This window comes from Amphiprion ocellaris, chromosome 5, assembly GCF_022539595.1.
Source record: "Amphiprion ocellaris isolate individual 3 ecotype Okinawa chromosome 5, ASM2253959v1, whole genome shotgun sequence".
Lineage (NCBI taxonomy): Eukaryota > Metazoa > Chordata > Actinopteri > Pomacentridae > Amphiprion > Amphiprion ocellaris.
In genome coordinates, this window is record NC_072770.1 from 12,163,434 (window position 1) to 12,185,675 (window position 22,242).

At 38.9% G+C, this 22,242-nt stretch overlaps 1 protein-coding gene across 1 annotated transcript; it reads right to left on the reverse strand.

Annotated features, from left to right (window-relative positions):
• Window positions 1-8,227: 8,227 nt before the first annotated feature.
• ube2v1 (ubiquitin-conjugating enzyme E2 variant 1) lies at window positions 8,228-16,750 on the reverse strand. Its single transcript, XM_023292036.3, has 4 exons — window positions 16,612-16,750; window positions 14,954-15,099; window positions 12,231-12,356; window positions 8,228-9,615 (listed from the first exon to the last, which is right to left on the reverse strand). Exons 1-4 carry the CDS (start codon window positions 16,628-16,630, stop codon window positions 9,469-9,471), a joined length of 438 nt encoding a protein of 145 aa, XP_023147804.1. The 5' UTR covers window positions 16,631-16,750; the 3' UTR covers window positions 8,228-9,468.
• Window positions 16,751-22,242: the final 5,492 nt, after the last annotated feature.

Below are 22,242 nucleotides of genomic sequence, written 5' to 3' on the forward strand. Positions count from 1 at the left end.
TGGAACAAAATCCACAAGAACTGGAACAAACTGTTTCTTAAGGATATTTAGCGCTTCGATAGGAAGTCTCATATTTTACGATACAATATAAGCCTTCATTAATCACACAGTGGATAATTTTGCATTGTTACAGCAGCAGTAGTAGTAGATAGTGCAAATATGTAGGAAATATCAGTTAGAAAAAAAATAATAAACCAATAATATGCATAAATCCAAGTTCAGATTGTCCAAATTACTCTAGATGTGGAAATATCAATACTGCACATATCAATGGTGGTGCACAGATTCCTTCATGAGTAGAAATACTGATAGAAAAGTGTTATTATTGCACAGAATTGTCCGTATGTCGCACATTTCCAAACATTTCTTCTCGAAAATATTGAAATTTCTCAAGATACATAATGTTTCACAGGCAAAAATAAAAGTATTTTTAGTGCAGAGATAAACAGTATTATCAAACAGGTGCGACTGAACAACAAGGTAACTTTAGACTGAACTAAAATATTGCACATCTCAATGGTACTGGACAGATTCTTATTGCAAAAATTTGTCTACATCCGACATTAATTTCACTGTTTCAGGTTTGACTGGAGCTTTTACGGTTACATCATCTCATTGCACGCCGTTCTTCTGCAACGGTTTAATCACACCTGACAGGAGAATTAGTGCCACCACCTGTTTATCCCAACAAACAAACTCCTGTTATTTGCATAACTGATTGGAAACAGCCTGAATGGAAAATCATTTCCCTAAAATATATGTTTATATTTAGCTTAAGTGAAAATACTTCATTTGCAAGAATTAAAACACTGGTGCTTTTTCATTACAATGGAGTAATGAAAATGCAAACATTTCATGCTTTTAGGTTCCTTTTCAATATTTAAAAGAGCTATCGGTTATATTTACACTGTAATTTTACAGATTTATTTTTCCATATTCATAATTTTTTAAAATCTGCAAAAATATGTCTCATGTAAAATAACGTTACAAACCTGTAACTGTGAATAGCCTTTCAATGTCTTTTTTTTTTTTTTAAAGACACCAAATTGGTAACATTTGTCAGCAGCTTTGCTGTTAGTGAGCTTCAGCGACAGGAAGGAAATGGTTAAATCTGGATGAAACTAAAATCAGCATCATCAGCTGAGCTGGTCAGACTGGGTTAGCAGGTTTTCACTGCACTGAGATTTACAGTTAAACTGGAGCACTGGAGCATACAGGAGGAAACTCATCAGTGTTAAACATTTAGCGACTAGACTTAAAGCAGGTTACATGGTATATATTTTATTTCTTACTATGCTGTCTAGCATTGCAACTCATGACTGTTTTTTGTATTAAGGACTGCTAATTATTTTCTCAGTAAATGTATTGTTTGGTTTGTAAAAAGCAAATCAGAAAATACCAGATAGCTTATTTTGTACAGTGCACCATTATTAGAAATTAAACCACCCAAAAGTGAAACAGCGAGTCCATTACCATGTTTAATCTATGACAAAACATCATATTTTATAAGTTACATGTGATTTGTTTGCAAAAACAGTAATTTGTAAAAAGAAAAAAGAAAAGTTGTCAGATAATCTAGCTGAAATGTACAATATTTCTGTATGAAATGTAGAGAAGTAAATGTACTTAGTTCATTCAGTCACAGCCACAATCAACCCTAACCTTTTATGTCAAAGACAAATGGTAACTAGAGATGGATAAAAGTGTAGAGGACAAGATGTGGAAGGATTGTTGATTGTCATGCTTGTGCTGTTGCCATTTCTGACACTAGTTCTTGTAGGACCTAAGTAACAGTATTTAATAAAAACCCTTCAACAGCCTTGTGTAGGAGAACATACAGCAACTACAGGGATTCTGGAAAGTATAAAAATGCAAGTAAAACAAAATCTGAATGTTGATAACCCAGTAGATCCATCATATTTTATAGTTCCTAAAGAGGTAAACAATAATTAGCAAATGTATATTTTACACTTTCTCTTAATGTTTGCAGGGAAAATGATGACTGGGATCAAAGTACTGGCATTAATGGATTCAGAACAAATCTACACAATGAACTATATGACCGCACAACTGCAAATAAAGATTAAAAACTATTTTGTAGCGTTATATCTGAGATTATGATGTTTCACACAAGAAAATGTGACCTGAGCTTCATATTATTTGTATCTATCCTGTCAACAAATGTGAAGAAATGTGTAAAACTGAAAAATTAATACATTTGACAGAAAATTATTTTTTTCTGGCCCATGGTTTTTGAATCTTCTTTTTCATTTCAGCCCATTAATGTGAGTATAGGAACCATGTGCTCGCCATAAAAACACAAATCACACTGAGCAAAAATCTGTCTCATTTAGCTAATTGGCATCACTCAGCATGGGGCTTTGAGTGTGTGTGTGTGTGTGTGTGTGTGTGTGTGTGTGTGTGTGTGTGTGTGTGTGTGTGTGTGTGTGTGTGTGTGTGTGTGTGTGTGTGTGTGTGTGTGTGTGTGTGGTGTGGGAGTTTGTGTGTCAGCGACCATCTGACACCTCCCACAACTGGTCTGCTCCCCCCAACTCACCACCACCACCATCGTCCCCTGTGCTTTACATGTGAATGTAACAAATAGAGTGCAATCAGGCCAGTGGAGTTAATTATCAAGATGGTCTATGAATGCAAATATTCAAGATGATAATCAGGGAGAATACAAGAACGTAAACCAAACAAAATGAAGGCAAAACTAGATAAAGGAAGTCATATAAGGAAGAGTGATTTCTCGTTTCAGGCTGAACTTTTGCTCTGCTAGTAAGTGTAAGTCTTTCTTTTGTTCTGTCACCAACAATGACAGGAAAATCAGGTTTAAATGTTACAAAATCTGCAATTAGATCCCCCTATACAGAGTCACTTAACTTTTCTTTGCTGCTTCACTCAGTCTACATAAACCTGAAAACATTTTCATTGTAAAAATGCACATCTTCTGCTATGTATCCACACTACTACAAAGTTTTAGGACCTCTAAAAAGAAGTCTTTTGAAAATGCTGAATGTAGAACAACTGGTCTATCTTCCAACTGTCACCGATTGAGTGTTTTGCCTTCCAGCTCAGCTCCGTCTCCACCACAGTGGCCCAGCACAACACCTGCATGACTGCTGATGCTGCACCAATCAGCTTGTCCATCCCACTCAACATGCCGAGTTACTTAAACTCCTTCGCTTGGGGTGGCAACTCACCTCCAACCCAGAGGGAGCAATTCACCATTTTCTGGCAAAGAATCATGGCCTCAAACTTGGAGGTTCTGACTCTCATTCGTCACACTCAAACCACCCCAATGTGCTAAAGATAATATTCTGATGAAGCCTACAGAAGTACGTCTTCTACAAAAAGCACTCTGAGGTCACCAGTGTGGACACCCTCCTCACCCTGGCTGGAAGGTCACCATCAGGAATGGAGACAATCCTGGTGGAGTCCAGCACCAACCGGAAACATGTTTGGCTTTGCATTGAGGATCCGGAAAGCTTTCATTCTGGGTATACAAGGATTGCATGGTTCTCAGCTATGACCCTGGTACCCTGTGCTGTTGCAGTGTCCATCAAAAAATATGGTTGTAGGCCTTCTCCAAGTCCATGACACACATGTGGACTGGGTGGTCAGACTCCTATGACTCTTTCAGGAACTGCAGATAAAGAGCTGTTCCACCATTCCACAGCCAGAACAGAATCCACATTGTTTCTTCTTAATTTGAGGTTTAACAGGAGTCTCCTTTTCAGCACCCTGGAATAACATTTCCTGGGGTTGCTGATAACTGGAACACAGCCTCACAGTCTTTTCTATCAGACAATATAAACTATTAGCAAGATTTGAAACAAATGCAACAAATACATAACAAAATCCAAAAGCAGACTAAAAGTGAACGCACCAGACATCGAGATTTATTCACTAATAGATAGAAAAGTGGTTTCAGTACTGATAGATAACTTGCAGAATAAAAAAGAAAAGACTCCAATAAGAGAAAGTCCTGTGAGCAGAAGTCTGACTTGTACCGTCTCAGGGGACAAGGAGCATCTCTAACCCACTTCTTAGGAGACTGAACAAGGACAAGCTGTTCTAGTAGCTTTAGGCCTTTTTCACATGCAGATGGGTAATTTTTGTATGTGCCGTTTTTATATGTGTTGTGAACTTCTATGCATAAAAATGAACCTTGAGGAAAATCCCTTCCAGAGTAAAGATTTTTTGAAGTTCAGTTTGCAGTGCAGACAAGGAGAAACTTTTGAAAATTAAGTTGTAGATACTCTCATTCACTTCCTGTTTGGATCATATCGGTCACTCTGTCCTTCCCTGGTTCTTCACAATTCATCAGTTGACTCTAAAACTAAGCAACCCAGGACACCAACAAACAATCTTTCAATATATAAGACAGCCCATTATAGCACCTCAGAATCAGCCACATCCATAACAAAAATACAAGACTGCTACTGGACACCTGCAGTGAATCAACTCCACCCCTGACCAAGGAGAAGTAGCACTCCATTGCTCATAGACATGTGGAAACATGTAGAGAAGGATTCATATTGTAGCAGGAAAACGAACACGAATGCACCTTAACGTTTTGACTCGAAGACCAAAGAAGACCAAGGAGTGTTGTGGACTTTCCCCCACAGTCAGCTGACCTCAAACCCACCGAACATTTGTGGAGAACTTGAAGCCTGAGAAAGTCAGACATTCCTGACATGAAAAGAAACTGCTGGAGTCAATGCTGACCAAGTCATTTTAAAAAAAGAATTCAAATAAATACTGAGAGATTCTAAAAGTCTGAAAACGCAGAAAAGAAGCAGAAAAGAACCTTCACAAGGGATTTCAGACCTTTGAACCCCAACGGATTTTCTTCTGATGGCTATCAAGCTGCTCTGTGATGGATTTGTCCGATGGGTGAAGTTCTGGATGGTTGGTCGCCCTGTTCCTACAAGACTGCAATGTCAGCAAGGAGGCAGAGTAATGATGACCTGGTGATATCGGCCTTCTCTTTATGGTCCCTGAGGGTCTTTTAATGACATTTGTAAGATATGTGGAGTTACCAACTGGCCATTTTCCTGCCATGATACGAAAACATTGTATGCTGCACAACTCATGCTGCGGTGATTAAAGAAGAAAAAAACCTTCTTCCAACGACAACAAACCTGTTGAGAACATGTACAGCAATCTTTAAAGGCAGATCTATGATGAGGGGCGGCAGTCTGTCCGGAAACAGCAGCTCCAAGAGACGATATTGGCCTCCTCAGATTAAAAGAAACTACACATGGACAAGTTCAGAGGTTAGAAGTGTGGTTAAAGCGATGTGTGAAAGAGTCACTCGAATGTAGCTAGATCCATAAAGTTCTTTTCAAATGTGCTAATTTTTGAAGAATATTATAATCATGCAATAAATACAGCACATTTCTGATTTTATACACTACATGCGCAAAATAATTCGGAACAATGTATTTGGTGTTATTAAAATATATAAAAATCTCCTGTTATCAGTCTAGGTCAGTATAAGCTGGTAGACAGTATGTGACTCATGTGTAAAGTGGTAATGATTCTGAGGGAATATTCTTGATCAAATAGTCCTTACACAGCTTGGAGATGTGTTTGGGCTCATTGTCCTGCTGAAAAATAAATGATGGTCTAACTAAACACAAACTGGATGTAATGTCATGTCGCTGCAGGATGCTGTGGTTGTCATGCTGGTTCAGTGTGTCTTCAATTCTGAATAAATCCCCAATGGTCTCATCAGCAAAGCACCCCCACACCATCACACCTCCTCCTCCATGCTTCACTGTGGGAACCATGCATGTAGAGACCATCCGTTTATCTTTTCTGCATCACACAAAGACACAGCAGGTGGAACCAAAGATCTCAAATTTGGACTCATCAGACCAAGGCACAGATTTCCACTGGTCTAATGTCCATTCCTTGTGTTTCTTGGCCCAAACGAATATCTTTTGCATCTTGCTTTTCCTTAGTAGTGGTCTCTTAGCAGCTATCTGCTAAAATCTGACGCTACAAACCAAGACCTGTGAAACTGTGTTTCGTTTTTATCGTCGCACGTGGTTTGAATGACAATTCAAGTTGAGTCTGAGTCTGTTTGATAGAGTTGGACCGATGGAGAGCTTGCCCATCACAGCTGATATAATCAGGGTGATTGAGGGCTACACACACACACACACACACGCACACACACACACACACACACACACAGAGTTAACGGTGGTGTCCTTCACGATTCAGACAGTCCTGGTCAGTGAAGACATCCCAATAATGGGATAAATAGTAACTATGGTAAAAACATAATTTCAATTTCATATCCCTTTTTTAGACTTTTCTCATTACGGACAAAAAAAGCACATTTTTAAATCTAATCTTAGCCCATAGAGCACCTCTTTTTATCTGCAGAATCTGTGTCCTTGAATCAAATCCACATATTTAACTCGGTTAGAATTGATAAGCCATCATTCAGTCTTTTTTCTCCCTCTGTGTTCAATCAGGAGTTGGTTTAGCTACCACAGCGCTGGATTTAATAGTTGATTGTGTCTCCTTGGAAGCCCTGCTCTGTTTGGTATTTTAGTTAGTGACTGGCACCCAGCTGTATCACCCACTGTGACTGATCCACCAGTGTTTTCTCCCCTCCGCTCAGGTCACGTGCCACTCTTTGTCCTGCTTCCCCTGAGAAGAGGCAAATCAAAGCGACAACAGCTGCTGAATGAGGATGCTGCTCGTGATTAGTCTGAGAGGAGCATCTTACTACCAACGACCCACACTGGCCAAAGTGATGGATGAGTCTGGAACACTCAAATGGGTGGGTTTCTCTCTTTTAGGCAGAAGGATGAATGTGCAAAGTGTAGTTCTGAAACTAGAGATGCTCACAAAATCAGCCTATTGTTAACCCATGTAAGAAATGGATCAGAATAAGGGTTTCCCAACACATTGTCAAGAATATAGTGCTAGTTATGTGAAATCCCTTATTTTTCTTTACAACGAGGACCTGAATACTAATTTAGTGCCACCTTGCGAATTCAAGCGCTGGCATGACAATAAAGAACCTTGAATCCTTAAAAGGAAAGAATTCTGCATCCATCCACTCTAGCTGTCTTCTGTGGTCTTTTGGGTGTTGCTGAGCTGACCAGTGAATTCCTTCTTTTTTTTTTTAAATATAAAAAATGAATCAATTTGTTGATTTCACAGCCCCTGAACTTTCTGTTCTGTCTCTGACAGGTTTTTTGTTTTTTCAGTCTAATGAACTCCTTCCCTTCATATTGCCTACTGAGTTACTATGAACAGCTACAAAGTGCAAATTTAATGATTGGAATCAGCTCTTAATCTGTCTTGAAATAAGGAGGAAGAAGGTCGCACCGGCCCATGAAACTTCAAAAATAGAAGGACTGGAAAAATAGCTCTGAGATATTGAATGTACTGTTCTTATTAAATCCACTGAATAATAGCTAAAAGTCTTCACTTCCATTGCATCTTGACTTCATTTCAAATCCAATGTGATGGCTTCAGAAGCAAGAGTTTGAACATTTCCATCACTGTTCAAATACTTGTGGACCTGACCATAGTAATGAGCAAATAGCATAAATCACTTCTTAAATCTTTAGTCTTTTGAGGCCACTCAAATGTGCTCAAACATCTTTCAGGATGGTTAAAGATGGTGGTTTCTTAGGTCAGCTTACGATTCCATTTGCCAATTTTGTCAGAAGCCACCAAGAATTGAAAGCAGCTAACCATACAGGGTACAAATACGTATGCCGTAGCCACATTTTAACAAAAATGAAACCGAAACACAGACAGCAGGGTAGTGGATTGTGTGGGTTGAGAGGTTCTTCAAGTACGTTCTGAACCTTTTTTCTGCTGGGAAATCTGGCACCACTGGAGCCCACTTAGTAAGAACCAAATTTTAACACACTTTACACAGGGTAAATGACATTTTCAGGAGGAAAAACTACTCACTTCATCTGATCAATTAGATATTAATCTGACAAACCAGCTGTTAGCTGCTTTTTGAAAAGGAAGGTTTGGTGTTCTAACTTCCATTTCTCGTCATCTGGCTGAGATGTTCTTGTTCTGGTGGTGGGGAGGAAGGGTTGGTGGGATAGTAAATATAAGTTGCTGAACAAAAAGACATTGATTAAAAGAAAAAGAGGAAGTAATTTTGCGTTGACCCGCTATTTTTCTTGCGTTAGATCATACGGAAATCAGTCTGGAGACGACACAAACGTGCAAAAGTAATAACGTTTAATTCAAATAAAACCATGCAACAGGTCACCGTCACCCTGATTAGATTCAACCCCCATTATAAAATAAACATCCAAAGCCATACATTGCGTTCACTGGGGCGGGGGGGGGATGAGAGGAGAGACGACTCCATGGAGTATACACAGGTCAGCCCAGAGACTAAAGAAACCTAAACAAGAACCCCAAAAAACTAAAACAGCAAACAAAAATAAATCACAGCTCCTCCTGTTCCACACAGGCCACAGTACAGTGGTGATCCCGAAAGGGTGCCAAGCACACAAAGCTACGTTCTCTAAAGAGAGAAAGCACAGGGACCAATATCCACCCCCCACCCCTCCGTTCCCTTTTCCCGCTGGCTGCTAATAATCAATCACCATCACAAAGCGCTATGAACCATATGGCACACAGAAGACAAGTCTGAGAACATGAGTGATGAGCCAGCAGTGCCCTGCTGATAGATACGTTGCTGAATGTCTAGTAGCAGTTTATTCCCCGTGTACTGGACATGCACTCGGTTTAAGGAAGGCCCCTCAAATTCACATCGTCGGGATATTGCGGAAGCTAGGGAATTTGAGACCAACACAGCTTGGGAGACCAAGCAAAAGGGGTATGTTTTTTTTTTTTTTTTTTAACTTTTGAAGGGAAATTTTTCAGCATACTGCGAGATATTGAGGTTTGTCGTGTGGAAAAACAACTTCAAATTATCCAAAACCTTTAACAGCCGTATTTCAGTCGGGCTTACAGAAGTGGATTTGTTTTCCTAAACAGTGAATCGATTCAAATTCCTCACCAATATATACCCATATAATAACAGGGACTGACTGTCACCACTTGTGAAGAACCCAGAACACACACATTATGAATACACTCAATCAGGTCATTTGTTATTTTACAATCCGGACATAGAAACACAAAGTAAATAAAAAATAACATTAGTAAGATGTACAGTATTCCTGTTTTTAATGTCTGGTCTGCACCGTGAACTTTAATGGATGACTGGGCACTGGGTGAGGAGGTCGGGTTCACCTATGCATCCCTCTCTCTGTCCAATGGAAGACTCCTGGAGGAGGAAGTGGGAGTCGAAGAGTCTTGGAAACCAATGGCGGTTGTGTATTTTCTTTTTTTTTTGGAAAGTGGCAGAGTCAGTGTTAAGTGTGTACGATGTTATGTGTGTGCGTGGTTGTGTGTGAGAGTGAGTGACAGGGAGGGATAGCAGCAGGAGGATCAGTTGCTGTACACTTGGCCCTCGGGCGGCTGGGAGAGCCGGTTGTTCTCTTTCATCATCATGTGCTGTCTGAGCTCCTGCAGCACCATCCGGATGTTGTAGGAGTTTTTCCACCGGGACAGCGCCGTCACTGACTTTATGTCCACCTGAAGAGAAAGGAAGGGTGGATGTGGAGCTGTGATTATTAGAGGCCACGATAATGCAGTTTAGACTACATGAAAAGGCGCAAAGCCAAGGCTCAAGAGAAACTTTTTCAGGTGGTGGTACCTCCCACCTGGGCACAGTCATTAAACCTATCGATAGACAGTTGAAGTTACAGATGTTCCCTCAAGATCCCACAGATAGACAGACAGACAGACAGACAGAGAGACAGACAGACAGACAGACAGACAGACAGAAAGACAGAGAGATAGACAGACAGACAGACAGACAGACAGACAGACAGACAGACAGACAGACAGACAGATAGATAGATAGAAACTTTATTCATCCTCATCTGGAGTCAGCAGCTGTAGTCAGTTACAATCAAGATAAATGAAGAGGCCATGCCACCAAGAAAATTTGATCAACACAGCTTTCTGCGTCAGCAAAACTGACATTTTAAGTGTAGGTAGATTTTTGATGCAGAGTTTATACTTTCACTCAACAATTTTAAACTGTAGGCAGACAGACAGACCTTTTATTCATCCTCTTGGGGAAATTCAAGATGGAATTCAGACAGGTGTGAGAGCAAAATTACACTGGAAAGATTAAAATAAGGTGTTCTAAAGTCAGATTTGGCCAAGATGGACCTGAATGGTTTTATTTACATGCACTTGTTTCTATGAGCACAGTTTTTTTTCCCAAATGTTTTATATGTATATACTACTATCGATCATGTTCATGTAATGGTGAGAGGCCAAAACCATGACTTATTAATATTAATCCAATTTTGCAGCTCTACCACTGCATTAGCGATTGTAATTGAATGTATAACATCCCTGCCTGCACCTGCACTCTGATCATCAGGTGTGTCGGTACCTCTTCCTCTCAACCAGCCGCCTCCTCTTGCCTCATTTTGTTTTTAAAATGATCAGCTTCAGACTGCTTTATCTTTGGAACACACTGCAGCTAAACAGCTTGTTTTATGCATCAGGAAAGAACAGACGGACAGGTCAAGAGAAGAAATTACCGTTCTACAGTCTACCACTGTGGCTAACGCAGTAGCTACCTGCGCTGATCATCATTCATTTGCACAAATGCAACCACTTGAAATTTTAACACACTCTCAAAAAACAGGTCACACGTGTAAACTTTTTGGTCGCCGCCTGGAGCCCTGCGTACACCATCATAACCAAAAAAAAAAAGCTGTAACCACTGATGATTGCATTCGGTGTGGTGTGTTAGAATGGACAACTGAAGCCCCACCTTGGATGCCTTCGCTCGCCTTGAATGACAGTAGAGACAGGTAATGTTCAGATTTTAACAGTAGTACTACTTTTACCAGTACTGCTTTTCGATCCAGTTCTTTAACGGTAATTTTAGTGGCCAGTTTTGTTACTTCCTTTCACTAAAAAACAGACTGTATACTGTTTTATTCTCACAAGCCACTGTCCCATTTCTAAAGTCTCAAAAGTCAACTAACAGGCGAGTGAGCGCTGAGCTGTTGTGAGTTCATTGGGAGGATTAAATGATCACAGTCCTCTGCTTATGAAACCACATTTGTGCACACAGATCAGAAATGCTCCCTCACGAGTACTGCTTTTCTATTTGCAAACGCTGTTCTGTGCACTCGGGGAGCAGAAATACTCTCGTGATTACAGTTATATGCTTGCAGATATTGTTTTCTGTGCTTGTATCATGTCTACACATCTGTTTTTAATTGTTTATGGGTTTTTAAAACCAATTAAACACCATGAGGGGCAGCCAAGGTTTTTAAGTATTATTACATTCAAATTCAAAAGGGACAGAAGTGAGTAATATGGAGGCAGGGAGGGACTAATGAAATGGGCTACTGAGTCGCTTTAGGGAATCTGGAGGATCCAGTGGTTTTGGAAAATGGCCCCTCCTAGGGACTAAAAGGCAGAATATCCCCGCCTCTGACGAATCCATTTTGACCATTCTTTTTTTATTTGTCTCTTGTGACTCTGGCAATTTTAGCGAGTGCAATACTCAATTGCTTGGTTTACCCATTCCATAGAATGTGGTGATAGCAACTGCACTACATGCAAATTAATAAGCAAGGCAGGTTTAAGGCATGTGTGATTTGTAGGAGAGCTTCTTCAATGTGATGAGGAACTTGGATTTATTTGGCATTCAACAGAGTGGATTAGCAGCATACTAAAGGAAATCCAAGTGTCTTAATGAGGTGCTGGGCCTTCTTCAAGTCACTAGAATGCTACTGGAGCCACAAACACCCTTCTTCTAAATAATACTCCCTCATTTAATGTTTTGATGGTGGTGGAGGAGAGCTCAGCCTAACAGGTGGGTCGAAATCCCTCTTAGGTGTTCAACTGGGCAGCAGTACTCCAACAAATTGTGCTTTTTTTTATATATATATATACTTTAACATGTTGAGTTCCTATAGTGCGCTCAAAAAGTGTAATTTTCACAGAGAGCTGACTGAAAATACATAATTCTCCAGCTACAGTATTGATCAACCTCCTGGTGTCACTGTCAGCTCTCTGTTTCACTTTCTCTTTGACTGAATTACGAATGATCTAACTTAAAATGTTGATCAATCAGGAAAGAATGGATGAGTAGTAAAACTCTCAATACTCACCACGCCGTTCGAACTGTTCACGCCAGTCAGGTTGATCTTGTTCACAAAGCGGACATGAGGAGGATGCTCTGGGTACCTGGTTCCGCAGTCTATTTTCAGACTGTATATCCTGCCGTCATAGACAGTCTGCAATTGAAGAAAAGGACAACAAGTTAGATGATGAACTAAAAGTCCAAGATGATATGTGCAATCCATTGCTTCTTCGTCAATAACTGACATCTGTTGACAGAGCTGGACAGTTCATTCTTGACCTTTGTACTAGGCTTAGGCGAAAAATGAGAGCAATTAGTGATCAGTCGACTATTGGCACAACTGATTTTTGCTGCCTATTTTTCTATTTAAGCAATCTGGCTTATGTGTGTGACGCTGGGTTCAGGGCTGTAGGAAGTGCAATAAGTGTGTAAGAAGTAACATTACCAGCATGTAGCCTGAGTGACTGTGAAGTGTATGTTCACAGGCAAAATTAAGTTACTGTAGTCAGCCATAAAGTGTCTGATAGGCCCAATATTATGTGATGGCCTAAAAGAAAGGAATTAACATTCAAGTCATTCTAGGGAACAACCATGACTTGACTGACAAAATTCTTACTCGGTACAGCCTTAATTTTGACATAATACTTTGTCAGCTTTATCACCCTACACCTACTACGGCTGCAGTTAAAAAAAAAATTGTTGCCACTTAAGCTTCCCCTACATGGCTGTTCTAAAAATTCTGACGGTATAACAGGAAGTCTGACTGTGATTTATACATTTCATCACATCTTTAATAAAGTCTGACAAAATAGAATGAAACAGAACATGAGAACTGAGGTTAGATCTTAGTGAAGACAAACCTTTAGTGGACTTTAACTGAAGAGGTGAGCAGATACTAAAATATTTATCGAAACTGAGTGAACTCTCAGCTCTGACTGCAGCTGCTCAAAAATTCTGTTTGTCATCAGTAATCCTACGGCATGACAAAGTCTAGCATACTTCAGTTTGTTCATAAAATAGAACATTGAGAACTGTGTTTTGTGTTAACAGTAAAGTGGATTTTTGCATGACACATTTTATTTTACTTTACACGTTGTTAAATTTCTCCCTGTACCATGGGGGTGAATGAGCGAAGTTATCATAAACGATACTGCAAAAATACAAACTAGCTAGTGCATGCATGCACTTCTCCTCATTTCTAAACCGCACAAGGAAGTGACGCATCATCACAACTCTCTAGAGGGTAAGCTGAACTGTGCAGGTGGCATCAAATGGAGCACAACCCCCACAATAATGGATCTGAGCAAAACATGCATCTGCCACCTCAGAACTTGTAACATGCTGCAACAGAATCTTCACAAGCTGAAACGCAGTTACTCAAGAGAACATTCACTATGTAAACATCCTGTTGCTCATCGTCGACAAGACTGTATGCTGTTTTATTACAAAATGCTGATGTTTAAAACTGTTGTTTTGCAATAACAAACACCCAGGTCACTCATTTAAAATCTTGTTTTTGCAATATATACTCCACATATGGTGAAATTCCACACAGATGCAAAGTGCTGCACTGACATAAATAAAACATGGCTACCCTGATTGACTTGAGGGAGGGTCACCCAGACTTGAACAGTCTCCTTTGCTCATCTAACTGCTTTATTGGGCCTGGAAACCATCTATTTGATATTTACCAATTTAAACTGCATATGTGGCATAATCCCTGTCAAAGGGTCTTTCAAAATCATCACACCAGATATTTGCCTTGTTTGAAGTTCACCTCACTGCAGCTCATCCTCAACAGCGATCATTACCACAATATCCACACTGTCCTGCTGCTCAGTCATTAGCTGACAAAGATTCAGAGACACAAACGTAGCCTCATTTGCCACATGCAATCAAGAGGTTTTTCCTGCCCGAGTTGTTACGTACATCCACACGGCTGCACAACATATTTATCATGTTGCTTGTGTTTCTTTTCTCAAGAACATAAGCTTAAAACATAAGCTCGTAGAAAGCCTTGAAAGACACATGGTAAAATCTGTGATCACTGATCCAAAACAGTGACTCTAAGTCGCATTGTGAGACATGTCGACCATATTTAGTTTAGAGCTTTGGTAACCAGTGACAGGTTGCTGCAAAACTTCAGTATCAGATATTTAGGAATAAACTCCCATCTACAAAGCACCCAAAAGAGTATCTCATAAAAATAAATGACTTTGACTACATTGGACAGCACAGTATGTTGCATGTGCTTTTTTTGACTAAAAAACACTTATGGAGAAATGGAAAAAAAGAGCTGGTGTGATTGGCAAATAAGAACACCTTGTAAAGTTGCCTTTTCAAAACATAAGATGCAGGAGATGGATGACACACACTGATAATGTGCCTATACAGTTTATATTTAAACTATAGTGGAAATATTCTGCACACGTTTATCACACAATCTTACAACCTAAAATTAATACTGTTGACTCCAAAAAAACAAGACTATGCTACAATCCTCTTGCACAGTGTGGCATGCAATAAACATTCACAATCTTTGCTGCACAGTTTAAAGATGTATTTAAGGACAAACTGAAACTGCACCACCTAACGTTTGGAGTGCACCCCGTGTTTTGCATTAACTCTCAAGTGTTAGATGGTGTCTTTCCTCTTACAGGGACAATTCAATGCAAGGCTGAAAGTGTACTGGACAACTGAGGAGGACAAGCGTTTTGTTTTTAAGTGTCATAATCCCTGAGTGTGGCTCACCTTGGCGGGGCCGATGATCATGCCATTCCAGTGAGTTAGCGTCATGTCATCATCATCTGCGAGGCCCCAGCTCACTGTACCGTCTCCACCTCCCTTCTGACCTTCTTCCAGTTCCTCCAGCAGCCGAAAGCTGCGGGGAACTACGACTTTAGACATGTGACACACACAAAAAGAACATTAAATGATCTGCCTCATCACATATTGGAAGACCGTACACTCACATCATACTAAATAATTTGCAATAACACAAAAAACTACCCAAAAGCATATTAACCTGGAGGAGGGTATGTGTAAAAAAACAAACTACTGACCCACTAATCACACTAAAATGACACAGTTGGGTTTGATTACTAACCACTATTTTGGCAATTCTGATATTTACAGGACATCAAGACAATACAGTGCAATTACAGCGAGGGGACTGATTGTTTCTGCGCTGTGAGTGCAAGTAGACTGTTGAGTGTATTTGCAACTCTGAGACTGTGGGGTAAAGGGGAGACAACAGAAACGGAAACAGAAAACCATGTGCCTTTCTTTGCATAATCTCTTTTTGTTCTTCATTCTTTCTCTCCTTGCTTAATTGTTTGCAACACCATTCATCAGCAAGAACGCCTTGGTGAGACAGCAAATTACCATTCTTCTTATAAGTCGCAGATAATCTTCTGTCATTACACCCTCAAGCGTACCTTACCCTTACCTTGAACTGTTGCTTTACAGCATACCTGTTCTTCAAGGTTTTTAGCATCACTGCAAAAGCTAAAAAGTTACAGGAGTTTTCAGAACATGGGCAATGGAAAGGGGTAACACCTAAAACACTTAATTGACATTCTGAGAGAATGTAAACTAACCACACAGGTGTAACACTTGAAACCATTAAACTTGGTTAACACTTATTTATTATCAAGTTACTAAGAGTGTCGGTCTGCTTTATAAATCACCTGAATTTATTTACAGCATTGCTTATCCACAGATCAATAAAATTATTGCTAGTCTGACCAACAGCAAGTTCTTGACTTTGGTTTAACGTGAGAAACTATGCTAGGTTGCTAGCTCTTTAAGGAGTTACCTGCTTAACAATAAAATGTAAACACGTGCCCCTAACGACAAATTTCCGCATTCAAGAAGCAGCTGGACTGTGCTTTCGAGGTGTAAAATCTTGCCTTAGGTACTATTACTTTGTTTTACTATTTCCGATATAACTCCAGTTGTTGCCCCCCTTTATTCAGCTGCCAGCTAACGTTATCTGAGCAACCAACTTATCCAGCTACCCATCAAGCTAGTCACGGGCGTCACCGCCTTGCTAACACAATAACCCACCAATATCCCTGGTAATTGTGATCTGTTATGTAGAATTAATCACTCTCTTAGCGTTTTTCTAACCGGCAAGCTACATAAAAACACACCAAGGTTGACGCAGATGGCCGTGTGGTGCTCAAAGACTGTGGGCCAGTTTCGCTAGCCATTTAGCCAGCTAGCTAGCAACGTTAGTGACAGTATTTTCTTTCAACCAGAGTCTCGTTCCAGTTAAAACTCCACCGCAGACGAACGGTATGGGATTGTTAAACTGTTATGCTACTAATGCGATGTGCTGGAAAGAGTGCATCGACGGGAAAATTAACAACAACACACTGGGTAAACTGTCGCTGAAGTCGGCTTACCTGATCCGGCGACCGCCATCTTTGTCACTGCTTTACGGAAGCGCGCACGTACGATCTCGCTGCGCGTGTCCGCCGCCACAAAAACACAACTTTGATTTTAAAGTTGTGTTTTACGTAAAGTATTTTTTATTTTCGTTAACGTCATCGTTTTTGCCGTGATTTTTTGAAAATATTTCTTACTATAGCTTAAGTAAAAGAAGAACACAGCAGATGGTAAATGGCATTTGATTTGGATTGTCTATATTATGGAAACAACTCAGAATATAATTACTGATCCGACGTCGCCGTCTCCTGGACAATGTGAAACTGTTAGACAAATCATTTTGTTTTAATACATATATGATTTTTTTTTTTTAAAAAGCTGAGTGAAAATATTGTTTAGAATTTTTATAACTCTCAGACCGGAAGTTGTCATAATATATTCCATCAGTCAACTTTACCCTGACAATGCAACACTTTCACCTAAAATAAATATTAAACACTGCTGCAGACAAAATAAGGTAATCCCACTTTTTCTCCCACTTTAAATATACTCTTACATCACGTGTGCTCTGTCTACAAATAAAACTAGTTCCTGTCCTGTTCCAGCAAATTTAGCAATAAAAAATAACAGTTTGCCAGCATTTGTACCAGTTACAGTAAACATATCTAATTTAAAGGCAGCTTTACTACATAAAGTGCCAAAGTCAACAGTCTACACTTATATGATGTGTGATTTCACGTGTACAACTGGATCCCCACCATATTTTAATGGGTTCTTCCTTTGCCTATGCTTCTCATCTCAAACAAGACATTTTTTAAAACAGCAATTTACTTGTATTTGCTTGAGGACAGTATTTGTATAGCAGCTTTCAACAACAAGGCATAACAAAGTGTTTTGCATGGGGCACAAAAGGCATCTAGTGAAGATATGAAAGTTACACAAGGCAATATAAAAAGACTTTTGAACATTTGATAACTTCTGCTAAAGATTTAGGAAAATATTTATAAATTTGTCTTCATGGAGTGGGAATAAGAGAAGGATTCATTCACAAAACCTCTACACAACAAGAAATACTGCAATACTGCCGCTGAGTTGGCTAAATTGCTCAAACATCGGATCAAAAAGTGATCACAGAGGATGGAGGGAAATCAGACAAGAACTTACTGCCCCCTTCAGTCCAATTGAGCTGCTGTCACAAAACAAAACATCTCTGGGAGTAAACATTTCACGGGCTAAACTGGGCTAGACTTCACAAATTCTTTAAGATTTTACATAATAAGTCGATACATTCTTCACAGTGAAATAACTCAGCGATAATGGTGGAGCAAAAAGCACTTTCTTGTCACCAGTGGTTGTCTATTGCACAGTTCAACCTACAAGATAATTATATTTTCAAAAAGGAAGTAGTTTGGGTAATATAGTTAAGCAGTTGCCTGGGAAGGAAACGTCATATAGCTCCATTTCAAATGGAAAAATCTTTTACAAGATAGCTGCTAATGCAACATATGGCAGCTGTGAGAACTACATGGTTTATATGACGGGTTATGAAAAGGATTTGAATCTAAATGCTCAAAAACACTCATGGGCAAAGATCATTTCTAGTGAAGGGGGTGTACAAGAGAAACTGAGGTAAATTTAACACTTTAAGAATCTTAAGATGTCCATGACACTGTTTTTAAATGGTGACATTATGTCAGCATATTATGACCCTAATTAAGAAAAGAACAAATGAAGCTTGACTGAAGGAACAAAGTTTTAAAAAACACTTGAAAGAGCAGCAAACTTTTTAAAGAACAGAGTTGATGGATCAGTTGGTTAAAATAATTCTCCAACTCCACATCCTGATTCAGGTTTTACACGCAGCCATGTGGAGGTGCTATTAAATCTGGAGCAGCACCAAAAACTAATGTTGTTCTGTCATTTAACTTTCCAGGAAATTGCATTGTTACTTTAGAAGATGAACTTACTAAAATAGATGACTGTAAAAGCACAGTCAATACCAACAGTAGTGCACAGTTTTACCAGAATACAGCTAAATACTGTAAAATGTGATGAATGACCATTGACAGCAGGCTGCTGTAAAAACAGAATTGGTGGAAACTGAGCAAAAAAGTTTTGCTTGTCAGTTCACAAAAGAATGTTTAGACAAGTGATTTGATTTATACAAGCAACTACATTTTTGTTAATGGTAATTACGGTGGCTACTCTAAATAAATACAGTATATTTGTTGATTGATTTGGTTGATGTAATGGATTTTGCTTTTTTTTAATCACACTTCTTAGCACTAATTTTATTTGTTGATTTCTTTATTTTTTCAGTTATTTAAATATTTTAGTCTATTCAATGTATAATTTGTTACTTCATTCTTTTTATTAGTATTTTTTGTAATATTATATTTTCAAATTAATTTTAGCTTCTAATTTGCACATCATTTATTTAGCTATGTATATGTTAATAATATTTATTTGATTTGAATTTGTCTGGTGTTTCTTAATTGCATGTGTTATTTAGGATAGTGTTTCTTCTGTTCCTTAATCCCTTTCTTTAGTTCCTTAATCCTTCATTTAGAGCACGATGGTGGTTTGGTTGCATTATTGGTACTGCTTTATTGCAATTGACTGATAGATTGATTATAAGGTTAAAGAAATTATTTATGTAAATTAATAAGCAAACAAATGGGATGAACCTCTGATAGTTAACACGATATTTCAAAGGACCCATCAGAAGTAAAATTTCAGCGTCATATATAAACAACTTTGTCAAAGCGAGCTTGAATTTTATCCGGGTCATTGCTGACAAATTTCCCCCAGATTACTGGTCGGATTTTTGAAAGGCGTGTGATTCGCAGCTGTTGGAAATCCTCATTTTTCCACCTATCAGTGTAGAGTATATTAAAGCAAATGGGGAGTCTGTCACTCTTTCTGGATACGTGATAATGAACACACTAGCAGAGGGGGAAGGTTGCCCTCTCTGCCTCCCATCCACCCTCCCACCCCTCCCCCAGCCATCCATGGCCTACCAACCCTCCATCCCCCAGAGCAGCCGGCAGCCCATCCAGCTCCTCTCCGCTCTCCAAAGACAAGTTAGTCTTCAGTGTGTGTGTACGTGAAGTTTTGAGATGAATGGCTCAGTGTTTTTCACAGGGATGTGAATGCAGCGTGTTGCCCCTGACAGACAGGAATCCTTATTCACACTCTGCTTTTCCACTTTTCTAGCTCAGTTCTCTGTCACCCAGCTATGAATACAGACTTGTGCTCATATGTACACGCAAATTCCCCACAAACAGGCCAAAGGGGTCCCAGGATCCTTGCGTGTTACAGTACTTTCTGCAGGAATGACAGCTAAAACATTAGACATATGGAGTTAAACAGTAATAACAATATCATTATTATCATTAGCAACTTTAATTTTCTCAATGGTTTGTTTAATATCAGTGTAGTATTTCAGTTTCATGTGTAATATTTTGCTTTCATGTACAAATTTGTCAATGTAATGCGCAATATTTCATTTTCATCTCAGTTTTAGGTGCAATATTTCATTATAATGTGTGGTATTACATATAATCTCAGTATAGTTGCCAGCATTACTTTACACTGTTCTATTCTAGTCTTATTTCATTTACTTATTTCAGTATTATACTTATATCTTTTTGCTTTTCTACTTTTCAGGTCCAGCATATCTTATGGTGTGTAATTCTGAGCAATGTCTGTCACAAGAATTTTCTTTTGGGATTAATAAAGGGTTTTCTTGCCATATCTTAAAAATGTATTACTAAAATACAGTAATTCCTCACACAGTGGCCCTGAGTGGTACATTTTTACATGTTCACATTTTATTTAGTTTATTTCTGTGTTGTTGATGTGCCAAACAGTATTTCCAGGATTCTACTGTTTTATGATCCACATGATTGATATGCAGCAGAGAACATTTTTACATTGGAATAGTAATCATTTCTAAGGTAACAGTAGTAATAATAATATTAGTAACTAGTAATATTCATTTACTGACAATTACATTTTTTATTACATTTGCTAAAATTTCTCATTGAATGAAATGTTTGTTTGGTGCAGTTAATGTTAAAAAAGTCTCATGACTTGTTCCTTTTTTCACTCTAATGGGAATCTTTGCTGCATGAATTCCCCAAAATTGTGATGAGTGAAATAAAATATAAAATCCAGTGACTGATTTCTGTATTTTCATTGACTTTATGACATATTTGCTTTTCACACAGTTCTCTTGGAGCTTTATGGATTAAAAAGGGATTCAGATTTTGCAATATTAACTGATGACTATAGTTGTGGTCTGTATTGGAGGAGCAGAGCTGAATCCACTGTCTTGTCTTTGAACTGGGAGTTGGGTGGGGTATTTAAGGGTTGGCATGGTGGGTGGGGCCCAGTGATCTTTGAAGTGAGTGTAGCTTATCTGCCTTCAGTCCTCATTACAGGAGAATTAAGAGGAGGGGAGATAAAAGGCTTCTTTTCACAAGAAGAGACAAAGATACAGGAGGAGAGACCCTCCTTACAGATGACAAGTGTGAGCTGAGGGCTCTGTGTGGTCTCTGTTGATTTGCATCCAGTGCCTCGTATTGAAGCGTGACCTCTATAATCTGAGGATTGAATAAAGAACTGCTCTGTGAACAACATCCTAGTAAATATTTACAGATTCATTTCCATTCGAACCATTTAAATGCTTTATGAATGCTTGTTTCATGCCTCATTATAGCACAAGACTGCTGTTTGTTACCAGTCAGTTCATTTTTCAGATTTTTTACAGCCCATGCATATGTTACATGCACTCACAAGATGAATTATAACCCTGGATAACCTATTTTTGTTTCATCTTCTGCCCCTTTGATTTATCTTCAAGTCTCAGTCTCTCTGAATAGATGTTGCTGCTGATTAGAAAACTGGATGTGTGTTTATTCAAGAGGGAGTCTGACAAATCACAAAGTTTGAGGGTCAAACCGTAACAGATTTGTAGGATGCATGTTTCCAGTTGACCAGAAGGGGTCTGCCAAGCACCAGTCATTTCTCTAGTAGCTAGTGATGCATTCAGGGACTGTGGGAAATACAGGACTTACAGTGGAAGCCCACATCATGTCACAATACAATAAAAATTTTAGTACGTTATTGATTTATTATACAACCTATATTAGCACATTGTAAAACCGAGAAATTATTTAGGTAATTTCTCCCCCAGAATGTCAAAGATTTATTGATGCTTGTCAAATGTTAAATCTTTGTTGCTTAATTCCCCTATTGTCAATGTCAATAACAATGTACGCACAGTTTTCTCTGTCCTGCAGTGGAATTCACATGTTAATATGAACATTTTTCATTGGATGGTTGAATTCTGGATGACTGACAGTTTTTTTATATGAGCATGTAACCATACAATTGTAAACAAAAGTTTATGTACATTGTAAAGACCCGAGAAAGACCTTGAATATAATTGTAGTTTTGAGTTTCCAATCACTCCTACAACTTCGAATTTTCTGTGATGGAATAATTGAAACACATGAATCCAAAATATATATACAATTAAAATGTCAGTATTGGTGATGTAGAAAACTGTGTCAATCACATTTTCTTGGTGGCATCGCTTCTTAACTTCTCTTGAGTGACTACAGTTGACTACAGCTGCTGAT

Excerpts from the sequence above, each read along its gene's own strand:
- ube2v1 (XM_023292036.3), bottom strand. Across the intron at positions 12,357-14,953 it reads TGATCATCGGCCCCGCCAAG|ACTGTCTATGACGGCAGGAT; the intron begins GTGAGCCACACT and ends CTTCAATTGCAG. Across the intron at positions 9,616-12,230 it reads TGAACAGTTCGAACGGCGTG|GTGGACATAAAGTCAGTGAC; the intron begins GTGAGTATTGAG and ends CTTTCTCTTCAG.